Source organism: Myzus persicae, unplaced genomic scaffold, assembly GCF_001856785.1.
Source record: "Myzus persicae strain clone G006 unplaced genomic scaffold, MPER_G0061.0, whole genome shotgun sequence".
In the NCBI taxonomy this organism is placed as follows: domain Eukaryota; kingdom Metazoa; phylum Arthropoda; class Insecta; order Hemiptera; family Aphididae; genus Myzus; species Myzus persicae.
In genome coordinates this window covers 70,852-96,205 of record NW_019103086.1, presented here as the reverse complement: position 1 = coordinate 96,205, position 25,354 = coordinate 70,852, and the positions used below count along the sequence as shown (strand labels likewise).

Below are 25,354 nucleotides of genomic sequence, written 5' to 3'. Positions count from 1 at the left end.
AATAATTTGAGTACAAATCAATTTATTATTATTATTATTAATAATATATTAGTAAGTTGTATATTATGTTATAATAGATTGTTATTTATAATCTAAGGACTTTTCTCTTGTAACAATGTTATCAGTTGTAAAGAAGGAATATACTTTTTTTGTGAACTTGTCTAATATTATCTTCATAAAATCTGTTAAAAAACAATTGTTATAAATAAGTTTTGTTAATAATATACCTAATATTATTGTCATTTGTCATTATACTTACTAAACAATAAAAACAAACCCCCAATGGTTGATGCTATTTCAATAATTAAATGAAACATGGTAATTCTATTTTCTGTGATGATAAATTTGAGTGCATTTATATCATATTGAAAATATATACCAGGCATACCGTGACTCCCTACAATATAAATCTTAATTTAGTTGTAGAAATATAGATGCATCAATAAACTAGAGACCTAATATACAGAGAATTTTACCATTGCATGATTAAGCAAGGGTATTTGTGCCTCTGTTGGATAGCAATATTTTTAATCATAATTAAAAAATATTTTTGACCTTTTTTTATATTATAAATTTTGTTTTAATGAGTTAGCCATGTACTATGTGCGCATAATTATACATTTTCTTAAAACTCCTGAATTAATTATCAATTCCCAGATTTTTAAACGATAAATATTTAACAGTATGCAGACAAAATTTCAAAAACACAGAAAGAATACCTAAGATGTATAATATACATATGTTAATGCATAAATATACTTCCAAAAATGGTAAAGTATTAAAAATGTATAGATTTTAATTGTTTTAAATTATTTTTAACTTGATATGAAAAAAATTGAAGTGACATTAAGAGCAAATTATAAATTGAAGTGGCCAATATCTTGATTATTTTAGGCTAAAAATAGCTTACAGTAAAAATGTAAATAAACCTTTAGGAGAAATTTAAATTATTTTATTTAAGAGGACATGATACCCGCATGTGTTGTCTCCGTCTTACAAGTGCGTGCCATACCAAATTTTACGCTCAGCAGAACACGTGCAGCTCCGTTAGTTTAAAAATTAGTGCGAATTGACCTCTTATAAGAGAGAGTAAAATTTGGTATGATACGCACTTGTAAGACGGAGACAACACATGCGGGTATCACGTCCTCTTAATGTTTATACTCAAATATGTTTACTCAAGTATGTAAAAATAAAAATGAACTGTAGAATAGTACTATAAAACATAGGGCATTATTAAATGTTGATATATTATCATTATCATTATTACTCTGAGTCAAGTATAGAAAAATATGCATTTCTATAAAAATCTTGGCCCTAGTTATTACACCAACCAGAATTATGATCAATTTTTCTTTGTATATCTTTTGCTGAGTACTGATAAGTTTTTATTTCATTTGAATGTGATTTAACATCTGTAGCTACCACATCTATGAAATATTTATAGGATACAGCATCTACATCAAATACAATTGTAAATTAATTAAAGTAAAAAATCATATCAATGTAAAACAAAAAATATTTTTTTACTTTCATTTGTTTCATACAGTTCTCCTTCTAATGGATACATTATCCCTTTTGTTGGTACACCAAATGAAAATTGATTGATTCGATGAGAAAAGTTAGTAGCCCCTGATCCGAAAAATGGACCAGTAAGATGTACATGGCCGCCCGGAACTATTAGAGATTTCCCAGGAGTTATGTGGAAATTTCCTATCACTTTATTCAGAATTAATGACCCATGTATGCGACACGCATCAGGTAAAGTGTTTGGTTTTTCGGTTCTGAAAAATTAAAAAAAAAATTGTTTTAATTTCCTTGCATAAGTACTAAATGTATGAAAAATATAATGTGGAATAAATTAAATACCTATGTAAAAATTTTTTTTAAATGAATTTTGAAAAAATGTCAAAAATAATGAAGCATATTAAAAATCAACATTTATACTTTTTAAATTATTTTTTTAGTTCTTCTTAATAAAATAGTTATATTATTAAAGTTTAGAACATTAGATTCTTCAATTAATATTTTACAATAATAAAGCAAAAACTAATATACAATCCAATCACAATTCTAAAATGGTGTGTACACAATAATATATTATGTATACGATTACGTTACTAATTGTTCACCAATAAACAGTGATGATGAAAATTGTTTTCCAATAATGAAAATAATATTTTGATAGTTAATTCCTAATTTTATAAAAAACTTGATCGATTCAATGGTTCATTAATATGTTATGGATTTATTTCAAAGGCCACTAAATTAAATTAAAGGGAAAAATAGCTCACTATTGATTAATTCAATATTTAGTAATTGCTTATGCAACCCGTCATAAATATTATTATATTCCTTTTCAGTATCAATATATTTACAACTTACCTAACAGAAATTTTATTTTTTAATGTATTATAATTATCAAACATCCATAATATGTCTTTCATTGAATGATATTCTTCTCTTAAATATGCATTGAATTCGCGCATTTTTTCAAAATGTTGTTTCTGTTCTTTTGTCATTTCCCACCAAGTATCATCAGTTTTTAATTCTCCAAATAACATCATATTTTGTCCCGTTGTATCAACAATATCAGCACCTATACCTGAAAAAAATTATACAAATTTAAGTTTTAACCCTATTTTATTTTAAAAACAACAAAAACATTACTGTCACAAGTTGATGCAACTGTAATATCTATGTTTATTGGAAGTTTAGATTCATAGTCCGTGTCTGGTACAAATCTGTATATATAATGTTCTTGTAAAACATACTGAACTTCAGAAATTAATAACCATAATCCAAATATAGAAATCAAAACTGTCACTGAAAATCATAATAATACAACTAGTTTTTAAACAATTTAACAATTTAATAATCATAGGTTGTTTAGTTCTACTTCAAATTTATAAAAGAACTTTAAACTTTAAATCAACATGTTAAATATAAATGTACTACATTTTCTGGTAATTAAGATAAGAAAATATTTTGTTTCAACTACCCTACTAATAAAGCAAATTATTTATTTTATTTATGATATCTTACGTATAACATTACTATAAGTAGATGGTTCATAAATTTCTTCTTGAACCTTAGGAAATGAATCCAATTCTTTTACAATATTAAGTGCTAATTTTTTTCCTCTGTATCTCAGCATTTTAATTATCTACAACAAAATAATATTCATATGAAATTCATTATTTCTCATAACAAATAATACCTTTTACCTAAAGAGTTATTTAAAATAGTTGAATATTAAAATAATAGCAACACATTGTTATTATTTCGACAGTAAATGAGAGAAAATAATAATTTAATGGAAACAAATAGCAACAACCAATTACTTTGTTATGATAGGTAAGTATACAAAATATAAAAACAATTAAAAACTACTCAAATCTTCATTAACATGTGTAAACTTACTTTCAATTTTATTAAATATTATCAACTAAATTCCTGAGTTAGATGACTAGATGCTCTATATTTTAAGAAACAGATGGAATAATAATTATACAACATGAGTGATATAGCTAATCCCTAAAAAGCTTAGAAAATAGCAATGTACTTTTAGCAACATTTTAAGTAAATGCTTCGTTAATAAACTTGATAAAATTAACAGTTAACAATACCCGAAAATTAGAATTGTACAAATTTATATTGAATATTATATGATTATGTTAGACACTAAGAAGTTAATAAGAAAGAAGCTATGAACTCGAATAATAAAGAAACTGTTATTTCTGTATTATCATGGTTAACGTGTTATCATTTATCAAAAACATCGTAGCGACGCACGTCATAATCCAAGCAACGTATTATAATGATATTAATATGATAAATATTTTGCTTCATCGTCATCATTTTATTGTCTATCACGTATAATTGTATCCGTAAACGCGAATTTTATGATTTGCATTTATTTTCTCTATATTATTTTGTATAATATACAGGTGTAAATGTACAATTTATTCACATCTAAAAAATTATGGTTGATTTTATTATGCTTACTATCGGCTATCGTCTATAATAATTTGTCTTGTATAGTATATTATGTCGATGATGCTTTATGCGTTTGCAATACTATAGATACCTATTACCAATATGGCTGTATGTATACTAATGGGAAACATTGTAAAATTAAAATTAAAAAATTACAAACATTCTCCGGGGTGTCGAATTTACCACGTCATTGATAAGGTAATTAACTATATACCACTGTTTTATGACTTAGATTATTAAAACTGTATACCTCATAACATCGTGTAATGGATGATGTGTTAAATTTGAATTCAATATATGTATATCCATTGAATACGGCTGTACAGTAGGTATTGAGTTTTAAGTATTTTTTTAAAATATAAAATATTTTGGTTTACGTTGATTTTGTTATTTTTCTATTGCAACACGGTGGGTTGAATTAATGTTTGTCAAGAACAAATCATAAAATTTATGCCATAGGTAGTATCTAATTATTATACAATATGAAATATGAAATAATTAAATAATTTATATTAGGTTCACTTTTTACTAGCTGTTATTGATACATCACTTATAAGTTTTAAGTTATAAGACAATACGCCAATACCCGCGTATACAGTACCTAATACGTGTACATTAGATATACAATAGAACGAATACGTGAATAAATTCGTGATATAAAGAGCTAAAATGAAACCAAACATTTAAAAAATGCTATTTTGTACAGTAGAAAATAATAATGTAGACATGTAGTAATGAAAACTTACAAGTTCCTCGACCTAATGAATAAACTTTTTGTAGTGGATATGTTTTATTTATATTCAATGATTACATACAAAAAACAATTTTGAGCGGAGATGTGTCATCCTAGCATACTAGTATAAACAATCAAATTTAATTGTTGAAAAAAAAAAAATTATAATTTAAAATTTCTCATGGCTATATATAGCACTAAAACAGTCAACAAATATTTTGAAAATTCTATCTTGTATAGAAAATGACAATAAAAATATTTTGTAAAAATTTCAAGTATCTAAGGTTATTTGTTTTTGAATTGCAGCAACATATCAAAAATCTATAGATAGAAATTCGTTAATTTACCTGTGAAATTCAATATCGTACACATTTTAAATTTAAACGCTCATAAACAAATAATGTTACTTTCCAGTATACTTTTTTTTTAAGTAGAACATTTTGTGGGGAATCTTCCATTAAATGTTAGTTTTAGAAAGAAAATGTTGACGCATTTCCAACCGAAATATAATTTGAACATTTTCGAGATTTTGATAAAAGTGACATTTGAACTTTTAATGCATATACAAAATAACCAAGGATCATTTTTAATATTTTCGAACTTTCATTAAATACACAAATGAGAAACCTTGCATTAAATGTTGAAGTTTTTTTACTGAGTGAAAACGTTTTTCGTCAAGAAAAATTTTTCATGGCTTTAATAGCTCAAAAGAGCTAGTCTAAATATTTGGTGAATATTTTCCAGTGTGTACGGTAATTAGTTTTTGGGTTTAGCCAAAAATATAAAATCGATTTTTTCAAACATTGGTTTTGAATAAAAGTTACCATTTTTAAAATTTATTTTTTGTTTTTCCCGATGCTTTTAAAAACTACTAGACATTTTCAATTTTGACCTCATAAAGGTACTAACTTGATTCACTTTTCTATCCGAAAAGATACTGATGTGAAGAGTTGGAACATTTCTACTATCCCAAATGTTGATGATAGAAAGAAAAAAAGCACTCATTACACTCATCGTTGTAAGATTAATTAATTCATCACTAGGTACTCTCAGAATTTAAAATAAATTCTGATAATTTATCTAATTTATTACTCATTAGCTTATTATTAACAATTTATTAACATTTTGTTAAACTCGGGTCGAAATGTCTTCAGCAAAAATTCCTCATTCTGTCATGATTCATGAAACAAATAATTTTTGTTTTCTTTCATAGGATATCGTGTAGGTATACTCGTATACTGTATATCACACTTGTTTATTGTTAATTTTATTATAATGAATTATAATATTATACTATTATTATTATATTATATTATTATATTTAAACATTAAAAAACCATACCAGTGTAACTTTTAAGTAGTAATGACTTTACACTTAAAATAAAAAATAAATAATTAGATAAAATATGTACGATTTATGATGTATAAATCTATCAATTTAAATTGTTTAAATAGATACGAATATAATGCTCTTAGCTATACGAATACTAAACCTCTTCGACAGTAAATAGTAAAGCAGAACAGTTGATTTTCATAAAAAATTATAAAACAAATGTAAATTCTAACTGTAAAATTAGCTGGCCAATAATAATAATAATTTTAATTTTAAACCGATAAAAAAGTGTATATATATATATTTACTTTTTTATATGTTATGTATATAAAATACAATCCCCGTGGTAATTAGTATAATGTTATATCATGTATTAACATACATTTTAATTCATTATTAAAATTAATCAATTCATTTTATTTTATATTAAAAAAATTAGTATAAAAAATTATAATGGGCGATAGATGCAAAAATGAAATAAAAGTGGATATAAGAAACGAAACGATTGAGAACACTTTAAATGATTTAAGATTACAAATAGCAATATTGAAACACCAGAATTTAAATATAAAATTGAAATTGGAAGAAGATGTATGTTTTGATTAAAAATGATGATATTATACATAATTATATTTTTTTAATTTATAGATTAATAAAGGTTGTGCAATGACAAAATTGTTACAAAGAAGGGTATGTTTACATTTATTTTTTACAAACAAATTTTGTTTCTTGATAGTATTTACAGTATAAGTATGTATATTAATTATTATGTTTTTACTTTTTATAGAAGCCTTTTAGACAAACAAAAACTGGTGAAGTGATATTTCCCGGAAAAAAGGAAATGGTATTAAATAAATGCATTTTATAGAGTGATTTTATACTACGATCTAACCTATGATTATATATACATTATACTATACAATATACATTATACTATTATTATTTATTTTTCGTTGAGGATTTCAAACTAGATGTAATGACGAGAGAAATTTTGAAGTTAAGAACGGTATTAAATGGCTTGAAAAATAACCGCAATCAGCTAAATTTAGCTGGAAACAATACCAAGTCTAATTGTTCTGTATGTGAAGACTTAGGTACCTAATTAAAATATTATTGTTTAAAAGTTAAAGCTGGTTATTTTGTTAGGAGTCAAATAATGAAGATAACATAAACAAAAAGTTGAGCGAAGAACTATGCGAACAATATAACACAATGAAAGATACATTTGAGTACCTATATTTTATTTAACTACATTTACTCTCATTAATATAATACCATAATCGTCTGCACATCAAAAATTAGCTTATGAACTGTTTTTTTTTATTTCTATAAAGTAAAGTTGTATTAGAAATCTCAAAATACCGGGTACTATCAGACATTAAAACAGAAGAAATGCAAAACAATAATGCAAAATTAATGAAGACGCAAGAAGAATTTTACAATGCAGTCACAAAATTAAAACAGATAGAATCGGTAAACTAAATAAACAGTTCAATTATCACAATACCTATTAATATTTTAAAATTAACTTTAGAATCCTTATGATGATATGGAGATTGTACGAAAAGAATTTAAAGAAGCCAAAGACCGTTTGGATAGTTTGAAATTGGAGGCCGAACATCAAATTGACATATTAAACGCTACAAATGAATCGGTTCGAGTTTTAAATAAAATAACCAATTTAATAAGATTTTGTATAGTTAATATTGTTCTTTATAGTACATGAAGGGTCTTCAAGAAAAAGAGTATCAAATAGTCCGATCTAAAAACCTGTACAAAGAAAAGGCGAAGCTCAAGGCGGAATTTGAATCTGAATTCAATCGTCATAAAGTGAGTTATACCTAGTAATTTATACCTATTATACATTTTGAATTTGTTCACATAAAATTATTGATCAGCCTTTAAGTGTTCAATTTTCAATAAATATTTTTAAAAAAATCTGAATAATATGTTGTACCTAATTTGTTACAGGAATATTTCAAAAAACGGGTAAGCCAAGTAGAATTTTTGCCAGCTGCGTTACATGCAGTTCAAAAAAAAATGATCTTTGAAAAAGAATTAAGAACTTCGATGGAACAAAATGTTGAAATTCTCAGTAAAAAGCTAAAGACAATTGTAATGCCACTCTCATGATTAATTTAAATTATTAGTGTTTACTTAATAATATATTGTTTATACATAGCTGGGAAATGATGCTTGTAATGACTCTCTTGACAAGAATCAATTATTGAAGTCTAAAACCCAACATCTGAAGTATGTGAATACAAATCAAATAATAACTTTATTATTTATAGTCTAAAGTCTACCTACTTCACTTACACTCGGATATATGTTATAAAATAAAGTTATTTTAGAGGCATCCATCTAACGAGAAATTAAAATTCGTTGTCTGCAGTAACTAATCCAAAAAAAAATTAATAAAATCATTTTATTGCCTAGAGTTTATGATTGATATCTATAAAGATAAATGTATAAATTAACTGTATAATATGTATATGTAATATGTATATGTATATGTTGTATTGGTGTATAGAATCAAACAAAAAAAATTGGAAAAGATCTTAGCAGAAAAACTACGTTGCTGTGATGAAATAAAAACATATAAGTATCAACAAAAATCTGTGTTAGGCAACATAAAATCCGAAACAAAATTGAAAATAAATGAATTACGTCGTATTTTAAAAGCACCAGCTGAGGAATACTTAAATACCATCAATAAACTTCAAAATCAAATATCTAAAATCGAGGCATATTCTTGTTTTGAAAACGACCAACTAAAACATGTAAATACATAACCCGCACTGTCGTTTGTGACAAACTCCAAATTTGTATTTCGTGTAACTTAATATTAATTTTCAATTTTTATTATTAGATGTCTTCGATCATGCAAAAACCAATCGACGCATTAGCCAGTATTTTAAAAGAAGCAAGAGAACAGATCATCGCAATAGGAAATTTACAGAATGTATTAACAAACTGCCCAAAAATATGTTCATAACACTGCGGATTATTATTAAGCACGGTTAGTGCCTAAAAACAAAGACAGCTTAGGTAACGTTTTATTTTAATATGTTAATTACGGTCAATATCAATCATTATGCATATCTTTTTTACATAATTTTATTTCCGTAAATAAATTAGAAGTATCTACAATACAATATAAGAGAGTCGGCTCCTAGTGTTTTATTTTCGTAAGCTGAGAGTATCATTTCTGTGTTATTAAACGTTATGCATAAAATATGAAATAGGTGTTGATTGCATTTATAATCATACAATTTAAAAAAGTTATTAAGACCTACCAAATGGATTAATATAATTTTCAAATCATCAAAGCAAATTTGTATGCTCCTCATTGACTTTAAAGTATTTAAGATAGGTACTAGATATACTCGGTGCCTACCTATAAAATAAGTATTTACAAATCATGTCGTTTTGCATTTGTCGTGGTGTGTAGAGTGTAGCAATAGGTTTGTTAATAGCCATAACTAGTGATGTAAAAATTCAAAAAATTAATAATCAAGAAATTTAAAAATTAAATTTTACAATAGAGATCTCACTTTTTCTACCTAAAGCGTGTATAAATTAGAAATATTCATTTAATTTTTGACTTTATTTCATAACATACCGTTCAAATGTTATTAATTTAAATATTTTGTTTTTAATCATAATTAATACTAACAGATGTAATGGTAATATTTAATATTTGGGCAGTGGTTGTATTTTCGCAGTATTGCTATTTTATCACAACAAAATTAATGTAAATAAAAAAAACAATAACATGTTTTCTTGGAAATGTCTTACTTACCTACATCACTATCATAACCGATAAAGTTCAACTTAGAAGAACGATTTTAAATGTAGGTAGTAGTATGAAGTTTCAAATTTGTCACACTTATCACTACTTTAATTATTAGTTCACTTATATTTTGTGTTTAAGTCAATACCACGGTGATGTAAATAGAACAGTGTATAAATACCCTGTTTGTGGTCTAATTGGCCTTAATTTATTTTAAATATTTTGAAAATTGAATAGTGTATAGAAAATAATAGTATAGAACATAGTAATGGTAAAATCATGGCACGAGAATAGATTTTGAGGACACGATAAAAATAAAAATATTTTTATTATAAATACATATTGGCAGCTATACATACATATATATATTTCATATACTCAGTCACGTTGCTACAGCACCGCATCGTGAAATATACATATTATTTTAGATTCTGAGCGGAGCGATGAATGTATTGATTTTACTATGATGTGTGTTTTTATATTTATTTATTTATTAATTTTTTTTTTTTTTTGAGTCCGTCATCACGGTTTCTTGCAGTAAAAGTGCTTCGATTTTCTAAATAGCAGATTGTCTGATAGGAAATTAGATCTAGTTGGTGCATATATTTGTGTAGGCAATTTTCTACACACCATACAATTTTCAAATTATTTTGATTTGTGTTGCACTATTTATATAGGCATATGACATTTTCAATTATTCTTTGTTTTTTTTTAAACTCAAGTCGATGAAAAATTTTTCGCTCTGTCAAATAACTTGAAAATGTGATATAAGGTTCCTAGTAAGTTGTTGTTATTGGAAATTTAAAAAAAAAGTTGAGCGTAAATCCATTGTAATTTTTTATGAGCGTTTAAATTTAGAATTTTGACAAAATTTGTTAAAATCACAAAAGTTAGCAAATTTTATTTAGTTAGAAATTCATAAAAAATTTTCTATTCATATCTAAGATTTAAACATGTAATACAAGATTCTTTACAAGTTTTTTTACCCTTATTAAAAAAAGAAATCTAGTAACTTAGTAACTAAGTGTATTAATTAGTAATATCCTTAAAAAAAATAATTTATCTTCGTTTGAATATTCAATTCCGTTAAAACTTTATACGTATATGAAAAAAATGTTGTACACTTGTACTGAAAAATATTGAAAGCAAAAAAGCGAAATAATCAAATAATAAACATTAAACATATTATATAGTGATTAAATAACTATTTATACTATTTATAATATATGTATAATTTTACATTTATTTAAGATTTGACTGTAGTACCACCATATAACTCAAAAATATATTCACAATAAAACATTTTTTTTTTGGATAAAACTGGGCAAGTGGATACCGCTCTGCTATATACAATCAAGGATGAGGTGCAGTTAAGTGCAGCTAGGTGCAGACAAGTAGGTCACTTTGATGGATGTGTTAAATTTGAATTCAGCGATTTATAATTGTTTATGAAAGACGATTCTGAGCGGAAAATGGAGATATAGTCTGTCAGACTATGTCAGGACGTATATTTAATGATATTGCTATCACCTATTTGTTGGTATTACGGAAGGTTGATTTAATTTTTGTCAAAAAAATTGCATTTATTACTTTCATTGAAGTTAATTGTTATAATTTATAATAGTCTATATTTCTATTATATAAAATATTATTGTTATTCACTTTTGAGTCCTTAGTGTAGAACATTAGAACAGTGGGAATAAGATCCCTGGTATAAATAAGTAGCAAATGTACTAACAGACACCACGCACTCAACGTTGAAAATCCACTACCTTTAATAAATGAAAAAAAAATGGACAAGTGTACCTGCTGTTCTACTGACATTAGGTGTTGCGTAGGTTACTGTAATGGATATATCTGTTACATTTAAACTATAAAATATAAAATATAAAAAAAATATATAAATATAAAATAATTGTTTTTCATCTATAAGCTTTATTACTAAGTATATTTTACTTCATTAAGATAATTTATTTTACTATTAATAATATACCTAATATATTGAATTATTTTTTCTGAAAACTTTACATTTAAATATCTAATTTCGTACAAATTTGAACTTAAAATATCAATTAAAAAAACGGTGTTGATACTTGATAAACGGGCACACTAGCATTTGTTGTCTCCTTACAATTGCATCACTGTTACACTGCAACATTATAGCAAATTTACGCTCAGTAAACCATCATTTATCTCATCATTTCTTGGATATTACTGACAAAATCAACAATTAGAAGTCTCAAACAAAACATGCTGTTGCATATAAATCCTAGCCTTGATAATTACATAAATCGTTCTTGGAACTCACGCACACTAATGATCAGTTACTACACACACAGTCACACACATAACTGACAATGGATATAAGATATTAAACCCCTCAAACCAGTTAAAAATGGTTTACTCTAAACAGCAGATTAGCATGAATTATTCAGAACGTACAATTTGCTATATTCTGCATTTGTAAGATGGAGAAAACGCATCAGGCATGGTGTCATCTATACTTATACAATTATACGTCTTTACAATAAGAAATATGAAAATAATATAAAAATATGAAATTCAGTGGCGTGCACAGGAAATTTCAATGGGGGGGATATATGTTATAAATGTTTAAAAGTAATATCCATAGACATATATAAATGTTTATATATGTCTATGGTAATATCTAATAAGTTGAAGTCAACAAAAAAAGTCAATGGGGGGGGGGGTAACCCCTAACCTCCCCCCCCCCTTGGGCACGCCACTGATGAAATTTATTATTAATCTTAATAACACCAGTATTAATTAAATACCTTAGAAGTTTTTATATTTCAAGTTTTGACAAAATTACGACAATTTTCAAATAATTTTGTGATAAAAATTGTATAAAATATTCAATTTTCAAAGCTAACACATGAAATTTGTAAAAAAAAGTTCCTCGTAAGTAGTGTCAACTGGAACCGACAAATTAAATATAAGCAATTAATATTATAATATGTGCAAAAATGTTTTTGACAATAATTATATTAATTAATATGATATATGACATATATTATATGATATAGATATACATGATATACTTCGTAACATATGCTGACGGACCGTTTCCGTTCATAACCATTCAAGGTAAATAATGAAATATTAATAAATTCAAATCTAACACATTTATTACAGACTACACTACTACAGTAATAAGTTCAACACCCACGTATAACAATCCCTAAAAAAAATGAAAAAAACCAAATTTTTATATTTTGCTATATTATCACATACCTATATCATTAGTTTAGGTTTTCATTTTCTAATAATCGAACTAACCAGATGTTCTATCTGTTGAATTCCCTCGAAACCAAAATTTTAAATTTTGGATAAATAAATATATGTATGTAATATATAATCAAAATATCCAACATTAATAATATCATACACAGACAGTTTTATGTATTATAGTTTTAATATACATAGGTAATATATATTTGTATTTAAAAATATGTACATAAAAACTATTTTAACTATGTTATTTTATGTTTTGAGAATTCTATTCCTGTATTGGGAAAATCTAGTTTCTAGTTTGTTGGTGTGCTAAAAATTAACATCTTATATATTTTTACCTGTATAGCTATTCGGCCTATACGTGTATAATAGGTATATGAATATATGCACCGGAAAAAATCCCCGATTCAAGGAAAAAAAGTCCTCAGACTACAATTTTTCTCACTAACACATATAAATATTTTTTAACGCTAATTAATGTAGTTACCAACATTACAAATATTTAATTACAAATACATACTTATAGTGTAGTATTATACACGTACTTAAAATGTAAAAAATGTTTAATAATTATAGTTAAGGATTAAAAATTAAAAATATCATTATGTTTCCAATAATATTTTGAGGATAACGTAATTAATAATTATAATATTATTAGGAGGTGTTTATTTCAAGCTTTACTTAATATATATGCAATATTTAAAAGATTATAAAATAAATATAAAAACAGTTAAAGGAAACTTAAACAAAATGTATTTTCTTAATTTTACAGAATTATATACTATATTGCAGTATAAAACAAAATATTTTTAGTATATATATAAATTATACATTTGTTATTAAATATTAATAATGATCAAAATTATAAATTACATTAATTAGCGTTTAAAAAAATATGTGTTCAATAATTTGCATGAGTCTATGGATTTTTCCTATGGTTGGGGATTTTTATTCCGTTTACCAAGTATATAGCCACGAAAGTAGTATTTTTACTGTATTTGAGTATTTGACTAACTATATGTTAGTAATTACTGTTGTACATAAGTTATAATGTTATATCATATACAATTATAATTTATTTCGTTGTATTAAAATACGTTTAGAAACTGGGAATTTAGCACTCTCGCAGAGTGAGCTTTCCCAACTTGTTTAATTCACCAACCTTTTAAGTTTTAATATAAGCCATGCAACATTTAATAAAAATATATTTAAAAAAAAGCTGGTAAGTGGATGTCGCTCTGCTATATATTACGAAATTACGTGTCTAGAAGGAAGCTGTAATGGATGGTATCAAATCTGATTTGAATTCAATGATATCATATCGTTGTACACGAAAAACGATTCTGATCAGAGACGGTATATCAGTCTAGGATAGTGTATATTGTTATTGCTAATTATTAATATGGTAGGCGGTAAGTTGAACTAGTATTATTCTTAAATTATTAGTGATGCTGGAAAAATATTAAATATATTTATGTAAAACCGGGCTGTTTTGGGACCGAATTACAACAAAATTACAAACGTTATTCTTTGTGTTAATATGCAATCTAATCCAAATTTAAACTTAAAATGTCTGTACAAAATAACTGCATTCATATGTTTTTTAGATTCTTTTTAATTTTCAATCCTTAACTATAAAAATTAAAAATTTTATAAATGATAAAATAATAATAATTATAATTATTATAACTGCTATTGTAACAATATATCAAGTCTTTATAAATTGTCATGCTTTTTGACTCGACCAATACAATTATTCGATATTTATAGAAAAAAAAAATGAAAAACGAAAATATCCATCAACAGCATTAAACAAGTCTTTTTAGAGTTACGCTAAAAACCAAAATAGATTTTTTTTTAACTGGTTTTGCTTAAAAATTCCCGTTTTCCTTAATTTTTTGTTTGTTTTCCAGTCGCTTTTGAAAACTATTGGGAATTTCAATTTTGATCTCCCGAATGCATCAACAAGATTTACTTTCTTACCAGAAAAGTGTCTGTTGAAGAAAATCGAAGCACTTTTACTGCCCCAAACCGTGATGACAGACACAAAAAAAAAAAAATAATAAAATAAAAAACACACATCATTGTAAAATCAATACATTCATCGCTACACTCAGAATCTAACTTTAATTTAATTTACTCATACTATAGAGTACTTATAAGTATGAGTATATCTGATGGCAGATGATCCCTTCTAAGTTTGATTATTGATTACAATTTTTAATTAGGAAATTAAAACTTATGTCTCATGAAAAATGAGATAATATAGCTAAATATAAAAACATGGTTTTTATTCGTGGTTACTCATTGGTAGTTTTTTATTTTTCGGGGTTTTTCTTTGTTTTTTCCTTCTATTACGTTTAACGCTGCAGCTGAAAGATACCCATTAGTCAAACTTTTTTTTGTCTGTATGAATACTTGAATCTAGGAAAGAAAAAGCCCCGTGAAAATTAAATACATTATTCTTTTTTATTTTGATTTGCATGATTCAATATAATCGTAATAATATAATCATTACATTTATTCGTGTAACACTTCTTTAATAAAAATCCATAACCATAAATATAATATAAAACACTAGGCAGTTTAATAATTTGTAATTTGTATAGCATTTTATAGTTTTATATCAAAATAATGAATCGCGGAAAAAAGCCCAGAAATATAAATATAAATATAAATGTGAACACTTGTATACCTACTCTACTCCCAATGAGTAATTACCTTGTGCCTTTAACAAAATATAATATATTTTTATATTAACTATGTATTATAAATTATAATAACTATTAATCATATATAAACTATTGATTTGTACTATGAGAAAACAAATGAAAAAATACGTGAAAAGATGTATATAAGTAAAGAAAAAATTTAAAATAATAATAAAACTAAAATATTAGTATTATAATATAAATATTATATTATAAATATATGATATTTTNATGTATTATAAATTATAATAACTATTAATCATATATAAACTATTGATTTGTACTATGAGAAAACAAATGAAAAAATACGTGAAAATGTATGAATGTATGTATATGTATTTAACTATGTATGTATATGTATTTAACTATGTATGTATGTATATTGTATAATTTAAAAAAGTATGAACAGATGTATATAAGTAAAGAAAAAATTTAAAATAATAATAAAACTAAAATATTAGTATTATAATATAAATATTATATTATAAATATATGATATTTTGTTAAAGGTACAAGGTAATTACTAATTAGGAGTAGAATATACAAGTGTTTACATTTATATTTATATATCTGGGCTTTTTTTTCCTAGGTGCGTTAATTTTTTGGGGCTTTTTTTCCGCCTACCCAAAATAATATTTAATAAGCTAATACACCTAACATTAATCAATTAATATTAACAATTGTTTTTTATTAATTATTAAATTATTATTATTTTAAATAAAAATAGTCACAGCAATAATTATATAAACGAAAAAACCACATTTTTAATAATAAAATATTGTAGATACTAAAATACTAAGAGTCTACAATAAAATAAAATACCTTTAAATATATCATTTATTTATTTATTTTTTTTTTTTATCTTCTAATATCATTTTTAAGATAAAGACTATTGTCAATTACTTTTATTACTATATAGTATATACTTAAATCTTTTATATTTCAAATGTAGGTTTATACCTAAATAGTTTAAAATATTGGGTTTATATTTTATTAAATATTATTATGATATAAAATGATATAAAAATTATATGTTATACATATGGTTATAGATTCCTATATCAAAGAAGTTTAGATAAATAATGATACATTGTTTAAAAATTAAAAATGATAAAATATACTCTATAATAAAAAAATGTTATGTGTTTAGTTGGGTACGTGGCTTTTTTTACAGTATTTTGATTCTTTGGTTTTTTTTTGGGGCTTTTTTTAACTTATACTATTGAGAATCAGACGATCGTCGATCAACTATTGTTAAACACCAAAACTTAACTGTAGCCTGTAGGTACACATTAATCGTAAGATTGTGAGTAATTCAAGAAAAGTTGGTTTTTACTTTAAAGTTAATTAAATAAATATTTTTCTAAAAATGTAACTTATCTTATTATAGTTATTCAAATTCGTTTATATTTATAACCAACTTATTTTTTATGATAACTTCATTTCAACTACCTAGTTTTAAAAAGAATGGTTAACATACCCAAGCACTGACTTATAAATTACATAGATCAAAGGAACATTTTTTTTTTTAGAAGGGCGAGGAAAGATTTGATCATTGTTATTTTACTCTTTTCGGTCGTAAACTTATAACTCGTAATAATGAACATTAGGTACATCCACTGCCTGTGCAGGTTTAGCCACCCCTGGTCTAGACAGACTGCACGTGTCCCGCATGGGTGATCCCCGACCCGCAGGCGGTAGACGGCAGACGGCAGATGGCAGACCACAGGCGGCAAACCGCAGACATCCATAAATTATGTTATATTTTCGGCTCGATTGTAAGAAAAAAACGCGATTGCAGTTGCTCGTAAACGGTAAACGCATAAAGATTTTTCAACAGTTGTTGACGGACAAAATTCGACCCATCACCCGTTGCGATTCGTGATATTTGTTATTTGATATAACAGAATACTGTTAGCTATAGAATTTATATTATGCGTATTAATTTGCGCGCCGCCGCGGCGGCGCCGACAAACGTAACCGGAAGGAGGAACAGTCGCGAATGCTGGATAACGGACTTTCCTGAATGATGCTAACGATAACGGTCACCGTGATAAGCATTTATGATTGTACTATTTGTTCTAATTTCTCACAAATTGTACACCATTATTATTAACATATTTATAATTTTATGGTTTTATTAATAAATACTTTATGACGTCTGTGTTACTACTGTTATAAGTTACTTCTACTTCTATTAGCATTATATTGAATCTGAAGGATTATTCACCATGAATTCAACCTCAGACTTACTCACCAAAAACCTAAAACCTTTACCAATTCGCAATCCATTTGGCCGTGTGAAAAAAATGGGTGTGGACATCGACAGTGTAATAAATGAAATTAAATTTGATCAAAAGCTAATAAGTGTGTTTAACACTTACAACAAGTATATCAATTTTCGGTTTGACCATGTCATCAGAACAAGTATCACTCAGTTACCTGATGAACTCAACCATAATGTCGACTGTGAGTATTATTTTTTAAAATATTTTAAATGAATGGCAGTAATTCTTTGGTAAAGTTACCTACTTAAGTAAAAGAAATATCTTAATGAATTAAAAAATACAGCTTAAGTAGGTACTTATCTACATTACTAAAAATATTCACTAGGTATTCAGTAAATTTTCTTATACCTACCTCTAGACACACTATTGATTAGGTACCTTTTCATTCAATGCTAAATTAATTAATCTATATACATATATGTTGTTTAAATGCTAACTATAGTTAATGAAAATTATTTGAATTGTATAGTAATAATATAGGTTATACTTAAAATAATTAAGTAATAGTATACAATATATGGTACATGTTGAAATCATTAAGTAATTATTGTAATAGGTACCTATTATTTTGTTCCTTGTAAATTGACTTTGAATGTTGTCTATATAGATACCTATTTATTTTTCTTTTTGAATATAGAGTTTAACAAAAGCAATTATTAATTATACATGTACAGGGATGAATTGGGATTTCAGAGCAGCTAGGTGAAAATTAATATTTGGTGGCCTGTACGGCAAACACTATTCAATAGCAAAAAAAAATAATAATGGCGTTAGGCATAATTATAGGCTACAATTTTACTATATTTTACTGATTAAATTAGTCAATAATTATAATATTCAAATACAAGTCTTCTCTATCTAAACTACTATTATAATATTTATTTAATTATTTATTATTCAACAATTTAAAAAATGCATTACCTAATTTACTTTTTCTCAAAAAAATTTAAGTACTAGTCCTGATTGTAAATTGAACCCACTGAGAAGCAACTTAAAAATACACAGGCGCTATTCAGAGAGTGGATTAGGAATGGAAAATTGATAAAAAGAATCATAAATGCATGAGTTATAAGTCATCATTTAAGTAATTATAAACTCAACATTTTCTTATTCCTATAAATAGCTCAAAAAGTCTTTATTTATTTTATCAAAAACCTTGTGAAACAAATTTATCTCTTGCCAAAATTAGTTAATCATGCTATTGTGAAAATATGTATGTACATATAAATCCGAGCCTTATAGTTATGACTAGGGCTCGGATTTATATGTATTTATTTAACCAAAGTATGTATTTATACAACAAAAATATGTACATAAATATGTGCTAAAAATGTATAATATGTATTATCAAAAAACAAAATTATGTACATAAATATGTGCTAAAAAATTTATAATATGTATTATCAAAAAAAAAAAAATATTATTATTAATCAAAATGAAATGTAATAAAAAAAAATATTTATCGAACTATCTAATTATTATGGTTACAATTAATAATGACATGCATTTTTAAATTTTCGAATTCGAAAGATCGCCGATTATGTCGTAAAATTGATTTATATCGATTGAAAGGTCTCTCAACTTCGACTGATGTTATAGGACAATATTGCATGTTGACTATGTCTGAAGTTATCTTTATGAGGTCATAAATATCAAACATATATCGACAGTAGATTAGATTAAGTTTAAAAATTGGTATTATTTTGTACTTTTGGAAACATGGGCAAGTCTGTATTAATAAATAATAAATCGTAAATGAACAAATTATCGAAATATGTAGGAAAAATGGAATTATTGAGAAATATGTAAAAACATGTACTTATGGCAAAATATGTAAAAATATGTAAAATAAAATATAGTTCATTTTATTGGAAATCCCTTGAAACGAATTTATCATTTACCTAAATTAATTTATCAAGTCACAGTAAAAATATGTATTTGCATATAAATCCGAGCCCTAGTTATGACATTTATTTACGTCTCATTTTTATCACCATATTTTTATCTATAACGTATAAATACATCCTAAATAAGTGAACATAATAATTTATGAACATTGATTTATAAGATAAAACTGATATAACCTTATCAAATTAAGAATTAACATTATTGGTAAAAAAAAATTATTACCTATAATATATTAATGTTCCCCGTGCCAACATTTTGAATAACTTATATATATGTCATTTTTTGTTAAAAGGTTAGTTATTTGTCAGGCAAATTTTAATTGATTTATGTGCTTTTAGATTCTGAATTTTATCCAAGTCAACATATTTTAATAGACTGTATTAATAGTAACAATGACATAGATAATGTTACAAAACTGCGAGAAGAATTAAAATCTTTAACAACAGAAGTAAATTTAAAAAAAAAAGAATTGAGTATAATTTCTATTAACGAGGATGGATTAAAAATAAATATTAAACACTTAGAAGACATTATATCAATTAAGGTGATTATGTTATCATTTTTATCATATTATAAACTATTAATTTTTATAATACATATTATATTATAAATCATTGAAATTTAAATGTTTTAGAAAAATTTCATCAGTGAAACGGCGAGCTATGCAGAAATCAGATGTAATGCAAAAGAAAAAGTTCAAAAAGAATACAATAGAATAAATAAAAAATATATGAAAATTTTAAGTCAGTTAAACAAGTCTAATAAAATGACAAAAACAAATTATGGTAATGGAACTAGTAAAGATAAGGATTACGGGGAGCAAACCAATGATAGACTATTACGATATGAAGATAAAATTAAAAGAATGGATGATATTATAAAAATTGCCAGTGATAGTACAGAAAAGTATTTATATATGAATTGTAAGTTTGTCTCAATACATACTAATGAATATTTTATTTTAGATTACTACAATATCAGCTTGCTTTACAAACTTCCAATGATCGCTTAAAAATATTTTATGGCCAATTAAATAACCAAATAAAAAGTAAACAAGAAGTTTCATTATTGATAATACAACACGAAAAGCGAATCAATCAATTAAAAACTAAATTATCTAATTTGGGGGTAAAGTATTTATTAAAGTTTTTATTTGATTAATTAAAAAATCTGTTATACATTTTATGCAATTTCAGGTGTTATCAAGCGTAGAAAAAAGTAGAGTCCATACATCATCAAATTTAATTGAAAATGATAATCTTAAAAAAGAATTTTTGGATTTGCAAAATATGAGAAATGAAATTTTAAGTTCACGTCCTAAAGGAATGTTCAATCCCAAATATCAAAAGGTTTTTACAAGGGTTTTATTTAAAAAGATATTAAGTTTATTTATTTTATAAACATGAAAAAAATTTCATCATAACTATAGTCAAATAATAATTTTGACTTTAATTAATATTCAAGTATTATCAATGATTTGTTTTAAAGAAAATCATAAGTTAAATCAAATGATAGTAATTCTGTTGATACTTTTGTTTTCAAGGAAAATAATTTATTTAAAGAAGATATTCGAAAATATTTGGAAAACGACGAAGCAATTGATTCCATAGATTATTTAATTGAATTAAAAAACAAAATGTGCAATAATGATGCAAATTTATTACATTTTATTCAAACGGTAATAACAACATTATGCACTATAATATAGCACATAGGTATTTAAAAAAAAAATTTGTATTATACATGGAATTATTTGTTTACAGAATTCAAACGAAACAACAATTTTCTGGAAATGTTTGTCAACTTTAAATGTAGATGAATTAAAGAAATTGTTGGTGCATTATTTCATCAAAGTTGTTGATTTAAAAGAATCTGGACGAGAAAATGATGAAATAATATCTAAGCTTGATGTGAGTATATATCAAGAAATGTATATTTTTTCTTTTTAATAATTATTAATTTAAAAACATGTTAGGCAATAAATGATAGACAAAGGCATACTATTGTGTCTTTAAATAACGATTACCAAGAATTTCATTTGTCAATCGAAAAAAAATTCATGGAATTAAAAAAATATTATCAAGCAAAAGTTAATATGTTATTCCAACTAGTTCAAGAAGAAAATAATGCTATTACTATGTTTAAAACGAGACAAGAAATTGTGGGACTTAAAAAGAAAATAATTGAACTGGAGAAATTACCAACAGGTTTGCTTATATCTACATAGCCATGTACATTTGTTAATTAACTAAATTTTTGTAGTAAAACCTAAGGACACTTCGGTGGTGCCAGAACCCCATATTTGTTCAAATCTTCTAGAGGCTTCAAAATCAGAATCTGAAACTATGTCATCTGCCAAAGTAATATACCATAAAAACAAACTGAAGATACAAAAAAATAAATCCAAATTAATTTGACATATATGTTTAAACAAATTACATATATTTGTTTTCCAACTTATATGTATAGGTAGACTAGGGTTGCCATTTATACAAAAATACAAGTCAGGACACTATAATACCCTCCCCCCCCACCGCAACACATTCTTTGGAATTTTTAATAATACCTTTTTTAGTCCAACGTTATTTAATATTTTTATTATATTATAATTTATAATAAATAAGAAAGTCTAAAATTAGAAATAGCACAAAATGTAATAATAGTATTATTATTATCTTATTCATAAATATAATTTTAAATTATCTAAAAAAATTAATTAGGTACACAATTTTTAATTTAAAACAGAGTGGTCTTACTTATTTACTAATATGTGTATTGTTTAAATCTTATTTTAAGAAACCGGTACTTATCCACGTCCCGGCCGGGAAATGAAAAATATCGGGACTCTGTAGTAAAAACCGGTAGTGTCCCGGCTAAATCGGGACGAATGGCAACCCTAAGGTAGACTTGAACTTCAGCTTGTATTTAAATTTAAATTTCCTTTCTGTTGGGGTCTAAAATATGGATCGTAATGTGAGTCACCAATCATGTCAAAGATATTTAAAATGTACATGACCATACAGATATCTCTTAAAATGAACTATAATTGTATGTATTAAACAAAGAAGTCTTGTTCCTCCATTTGGTTTGAAAAAAAATCTCAATTACTATATTACAGCCTGAAGCTCGGACTTTTTTCTGATATTTTTATACACCTTATATACTTACTATGCCAATATAAAGTTACCAATAAATGTTTAAAAAAAAATGTTACTAGGACTTAAGTAATTAGAAACAAATAAAAAACATACTTTTTAAAATATGTTATATTTTCTTACATATTATTCAACCTCATCAAAATATTTTATTAATATAACATATTAATATATTATTGATAAATTGTTATTAAAGTGTAAATATTTTTAAAGGTGCCACCCATTATATTGCGTTGGTTGATATTACATCTTATAGCTTATGTTTTATTAGTCTGTTTTGTAATCACTTACAAACAGTAAATGACATGTTCCTATTTGAATTTGGTTTGTTGATTCCTAACCTTAAATAAAGTAACAAATATTCATATATACTGTACAGTGTATTTATATGTGAGTGTGTTTGTTATATATATATTATGTATTTAATTTTTGTACTATAAAATGCTAGTACTAGAATTCTCTAATTATTTTATTGTAAATAATAATAATTAAAATACGAACACAAATAATTTACCAACTCATAAAAATGCTATCCGTTTGAAGTAAGTATGCTTATGTAAACAACACTAAATTTTGATGGATTTTATGATATAGGTATGTGAGTTACGAAAATGTTTAATTTATTATGCAGGGTGTTTCTAAAGTGTGTGAGGTAATTAGTATACGTACGCATACTCACTGTGATGCCACAATGAAGATTTTTTAGAATTTTTTTTCTAACTTCAAAATCTGGGTATTTTAAAGTTATTTTTAGAATATTATCTCGAATGTAAAAATAAACACTCTAATCGTATTTTTTGCAAAATTCTCATACGAATCGAGGTATCCCATCATTGTTGCGCTTGTCGCGCGTTGTTCGCGCTTGAATCGCCAACTAAACAAAAAGTCGTGCGACATCGTTTTGTATGAGAATACTGCAAGATAACCAGTGGTGATAATTATATCTTGTCATTGATAATACAGGATTAATTAACACATTGTTTTACGTTATCGACTAATAAAAAATATGAAATAATAACAAAATTAGGGTTAACAGAGTTTTAAATTATCAAATTTACTAGCATACATTTGTGTCATACCTTTATTAAATAACTTTTAACTTTATAAAGTTATAATAGTTAGAGATAAAAGAAACTACCTATTTGTATGTTTATACTGAAATTCCAGTTTTTGGATATCATAGTACCTAACATAATTATTTTGACTCGATAATATAAACATTTTATTTTATACTATTATTATTATTTACGTTCTGCCCATAACCTAGCTGCAAGATTTCCATTTCCATGAGCCAAACCCAGTCACAATTAATAAGCAAATAAATAGTTTGTTTCGTATAACATGTCGGTTACGACAACTTAGATAACTCTTTAAATAAACGAAGATACTCGAGTGTACGGACGTATTATAGGCCCGTATTAGAATTATTTTCAGTAATATTCACCGTGACATCATTACCATAAATACCACGTATTACTAAAACGTGTTATGTATCTGCTGTTATTATTTTATATATTGATTATTTAACTGAGAAAATAAGGAGTAGTTAAAGAATCTGTAATAATGTATTAAGTTATAACTTAGACAACAGTTTTTGGGCCGCTTTAAAAAAAATCCCAGTCTGCTCTGAACCAGCTCGCCCCTGATATGAGTGATGGAATTTTAAATCTTGATTGTATTGGTATTAATCATTTTTACACATAAAATAACTACAATTTTTCGATTTTTGATATTTTGTTGCAATTCAAAAAATATTAATCGTAAACACTAGCCAATATCAATAATGCTTAAATTATCATAATGCATTTTCAAAATATTTAGATTAAATATTACCTATTTAAAGATATTTAGATTTTAGATTTTTTCAAACAATTTTAAGTTTTAGTAACAATTTTTAGGTTTAATAAAAAAAATTGTATATTCAAGACAGAACATTACTTAAATAGGTACGGCACATTATTTTTAGTGTCTACAATCAACAAAATAGATAAGTTAATAAGATACTGAACAATAATCATCATAGGCGTAACTAGACGTCTAGACCTTAAATTTAAGGGAGGCTTTATAGACTTTAGCATGTTGATAATCAGTAAAAAAAAATGTGGGGAGGGGCTCTGATTTTTATTCGATTTAATTTATTTTACATTTATTAAGGCCTGAAAACATAAGAAAACAA

At 25.3% G+C, this 25,354-nt stretch overlaps 3 protein-coding genes across 8 annotated transcripts; 2 read left to right on the top strand and 1 right to left on the bottom strand.

Annotated features, from left to right (window-relative positions):
* Positions 1-2: 2 nt before the first annotated feature.
* On the bottom strand, positions 3-4,118 carry LOC111033755 (endoplasmic reticulum-Golgi intermediate compartment protein 2). Of its 4 annotated transcripts, none has more exons than XM_022314664.1 (9): positions 3,566-3,745; positions 3,424-3,478; positions 3,046-3,166; positions 2,671-2,826; positions 2,386-2,605; positions 1,531-1,784; positions 1,335-1,457; positions 260-397; positions 3-182 (listed from the first exon to the last, which is right to left on the bottom strand). In XM_022314664.1, exons 3-9 carry the CDS (start codon positions 3,155-3,157, stop codon positions 82-84), a joined length of 1,104 nt encoding a protein of 367 aa, XP_022170356.1. In that variant the 5' UTR covers positions 3,158-3,166; positions 3,424-3,478; positions 3,566-3,745; the 3' UTR covers positions 3-81. The 4 variants fall into 4 exon arrangements, with proteins under 4 accessions (XP_022170356.1, XP_022170357.1, XP_022170358.1 ...); XM_022314665.1 differs by having other exon boundaries at positions 3,630-3,741; XM_022314666.1 differs by lacking the exons at positions 3,424-3,478; positions 3,566-3,745 and adding an exon at positions 4,009-4,118.
* On the top strand, positions 4,074-9,714 carry LOC111033754. 3 transcript variants are annotated; one of them, XM_022314660.1, is made up of 13 exons: positions 4,091-4,197; positions 6,505-6,656; positions 6,714-6,755; positions 6,853-6,909; positions 7,024-7,143; positions 7,212-7,294; positions 7,400-7,538; positions 7,600-7,719; positions 7,785-7,895; positions 8,037-8,180; positions 8,248-8,318; positions 8,599-8,848; positions 8,938-9,714. In XM_022314660.1, exons 2-13 carry the CDS (start codon positions 6,519-6,521, stop codon positions 9,061-9,063), a joined length of 1,401 nt encoding a protein of 466 aa, XP_022170352.1. In that variant the 5' UTR covers positions 4,091-4,197; positions 6,505-6,518; the 3' UTR covers positions 9,064-9,714. The 3 variants fall into 3 exon arrangements, with proteins under 3 accessions (XP_022170353.1, XP_022170352.1, XP_022170354.1); XM_022314661.1 differs by lacking the exon at positions 6,505-6,656 and having other exon boundaries at positions 4,074-4,197; positions 8,938-9,712; XM_022314662.1 differs by lacking the exons at positions 4,091-4,197; positions 6,505-6,656 and adding an exon at positions 4,230-4,328 and having other exon boundaries at positions 8,938-9,711.
* A 7,810-nt stretch (positions 9,715-17,524) lies between these two features.
* On the top strand, positions 17,525-22,670 carry LOC111033758 (nuclease SbcCD subunit C-like). Its single transcript, XM_022314668.1, has 9 exons — positions 17,525-18,296; positions 20,362-20,567; positions 20,658-20,929; positions 20,989-21,151; positions 21,220-21,372; positions 21,567-21,701; positions 21,787-21,933; positions 21,999-22,230; positions 22,286-22,670. Exons 1-9 carry the CDS (start codon positions 18,059-18,061, stop codon positions 22,438-22,440), a joined length of 1,701 nt encoding a protein of 566 aa, XP_022170360.1. The 5' UTR covers positions 17,525-18,058; the 3' UTR covers positions 22,441-22,670.
* The last annotated feature ends 2,684 nt before the right edge of the window (positions 22,671-25,354 follow it).

What these genes read in the sequence shown, in the direction of transcription:
- LOC111033754 (XM_022314660.1), top strand. Translation starts at nt 6,519, where the DNA reads ATGGGCGATAGATGCAAAAATGAAATAAAAGTGGATATAAGAAACGAA. An exon ending in AATTGAAATTGGAAGAAGAT is followed by an intron (nt 6,657 to 6,713) that starts GTATGTTTTGAT and finishes TTTAATTTATAG; the next exon opens with ATTAATAAAGGTTGTGCAAT. An exon ending in AATTAAAACAGATAGAATCG is followed by an intron (nt 7,539 to 7,599) that starts GTAAACTAAATA and finishes AATTAACTTTAG; the next exon opens with AATCCTTATGATGATATGGA.
- LOC111033755 (XM_022314666.1), bottom strand. Translation starts at nt 3,157, where the DNA reads ATGCTGAGATACAGAGGAAAAAAATTAGCACTTAATATTGTAAAAGAA. An exon ending in TACTTATAGTAATGTTATAC is followed by an intron (nt 2,827 to 3,045) that starts GTAAGATATCAT and finishes TATGATTTTCAG; the next exon opens with TGACAGTTTTGATTTCTATA. An exon ending in ACTGTATGAAACAAATGAAA is followed by an intron (nt 1,458 to 1,530) that starts GTAAAAAAATAT and finishes TATTTGATGTAG; the next exon opens with ATGCTGTATCCTATAAATAT.
- LOC111033758 (XM_022314668.1), top strand. Translation starts at nt 18,059, where the DNA reads ATGAATTCAACCTCAGACTTACTCACCAAAAACCTAAAACCTTTACCA. An exon ending in ACTCAACCATAATGTCGACT is followed by an intron (nt 18,297 to 20,361) that starts GTGAGTATTATT and finishes ATGTGCTTTTAG; the next exon opens with ATTCTGAATTTTATCCAAGT. An exon ending in AAGACATTATATCAATTAAG is followed by an intron (nt 20,568 to 20,657) that starts GTGATTATGTTA and finishes TAAATGTTTTAG; the next exon opens with AAAAATTTCATCAGTGAAAC.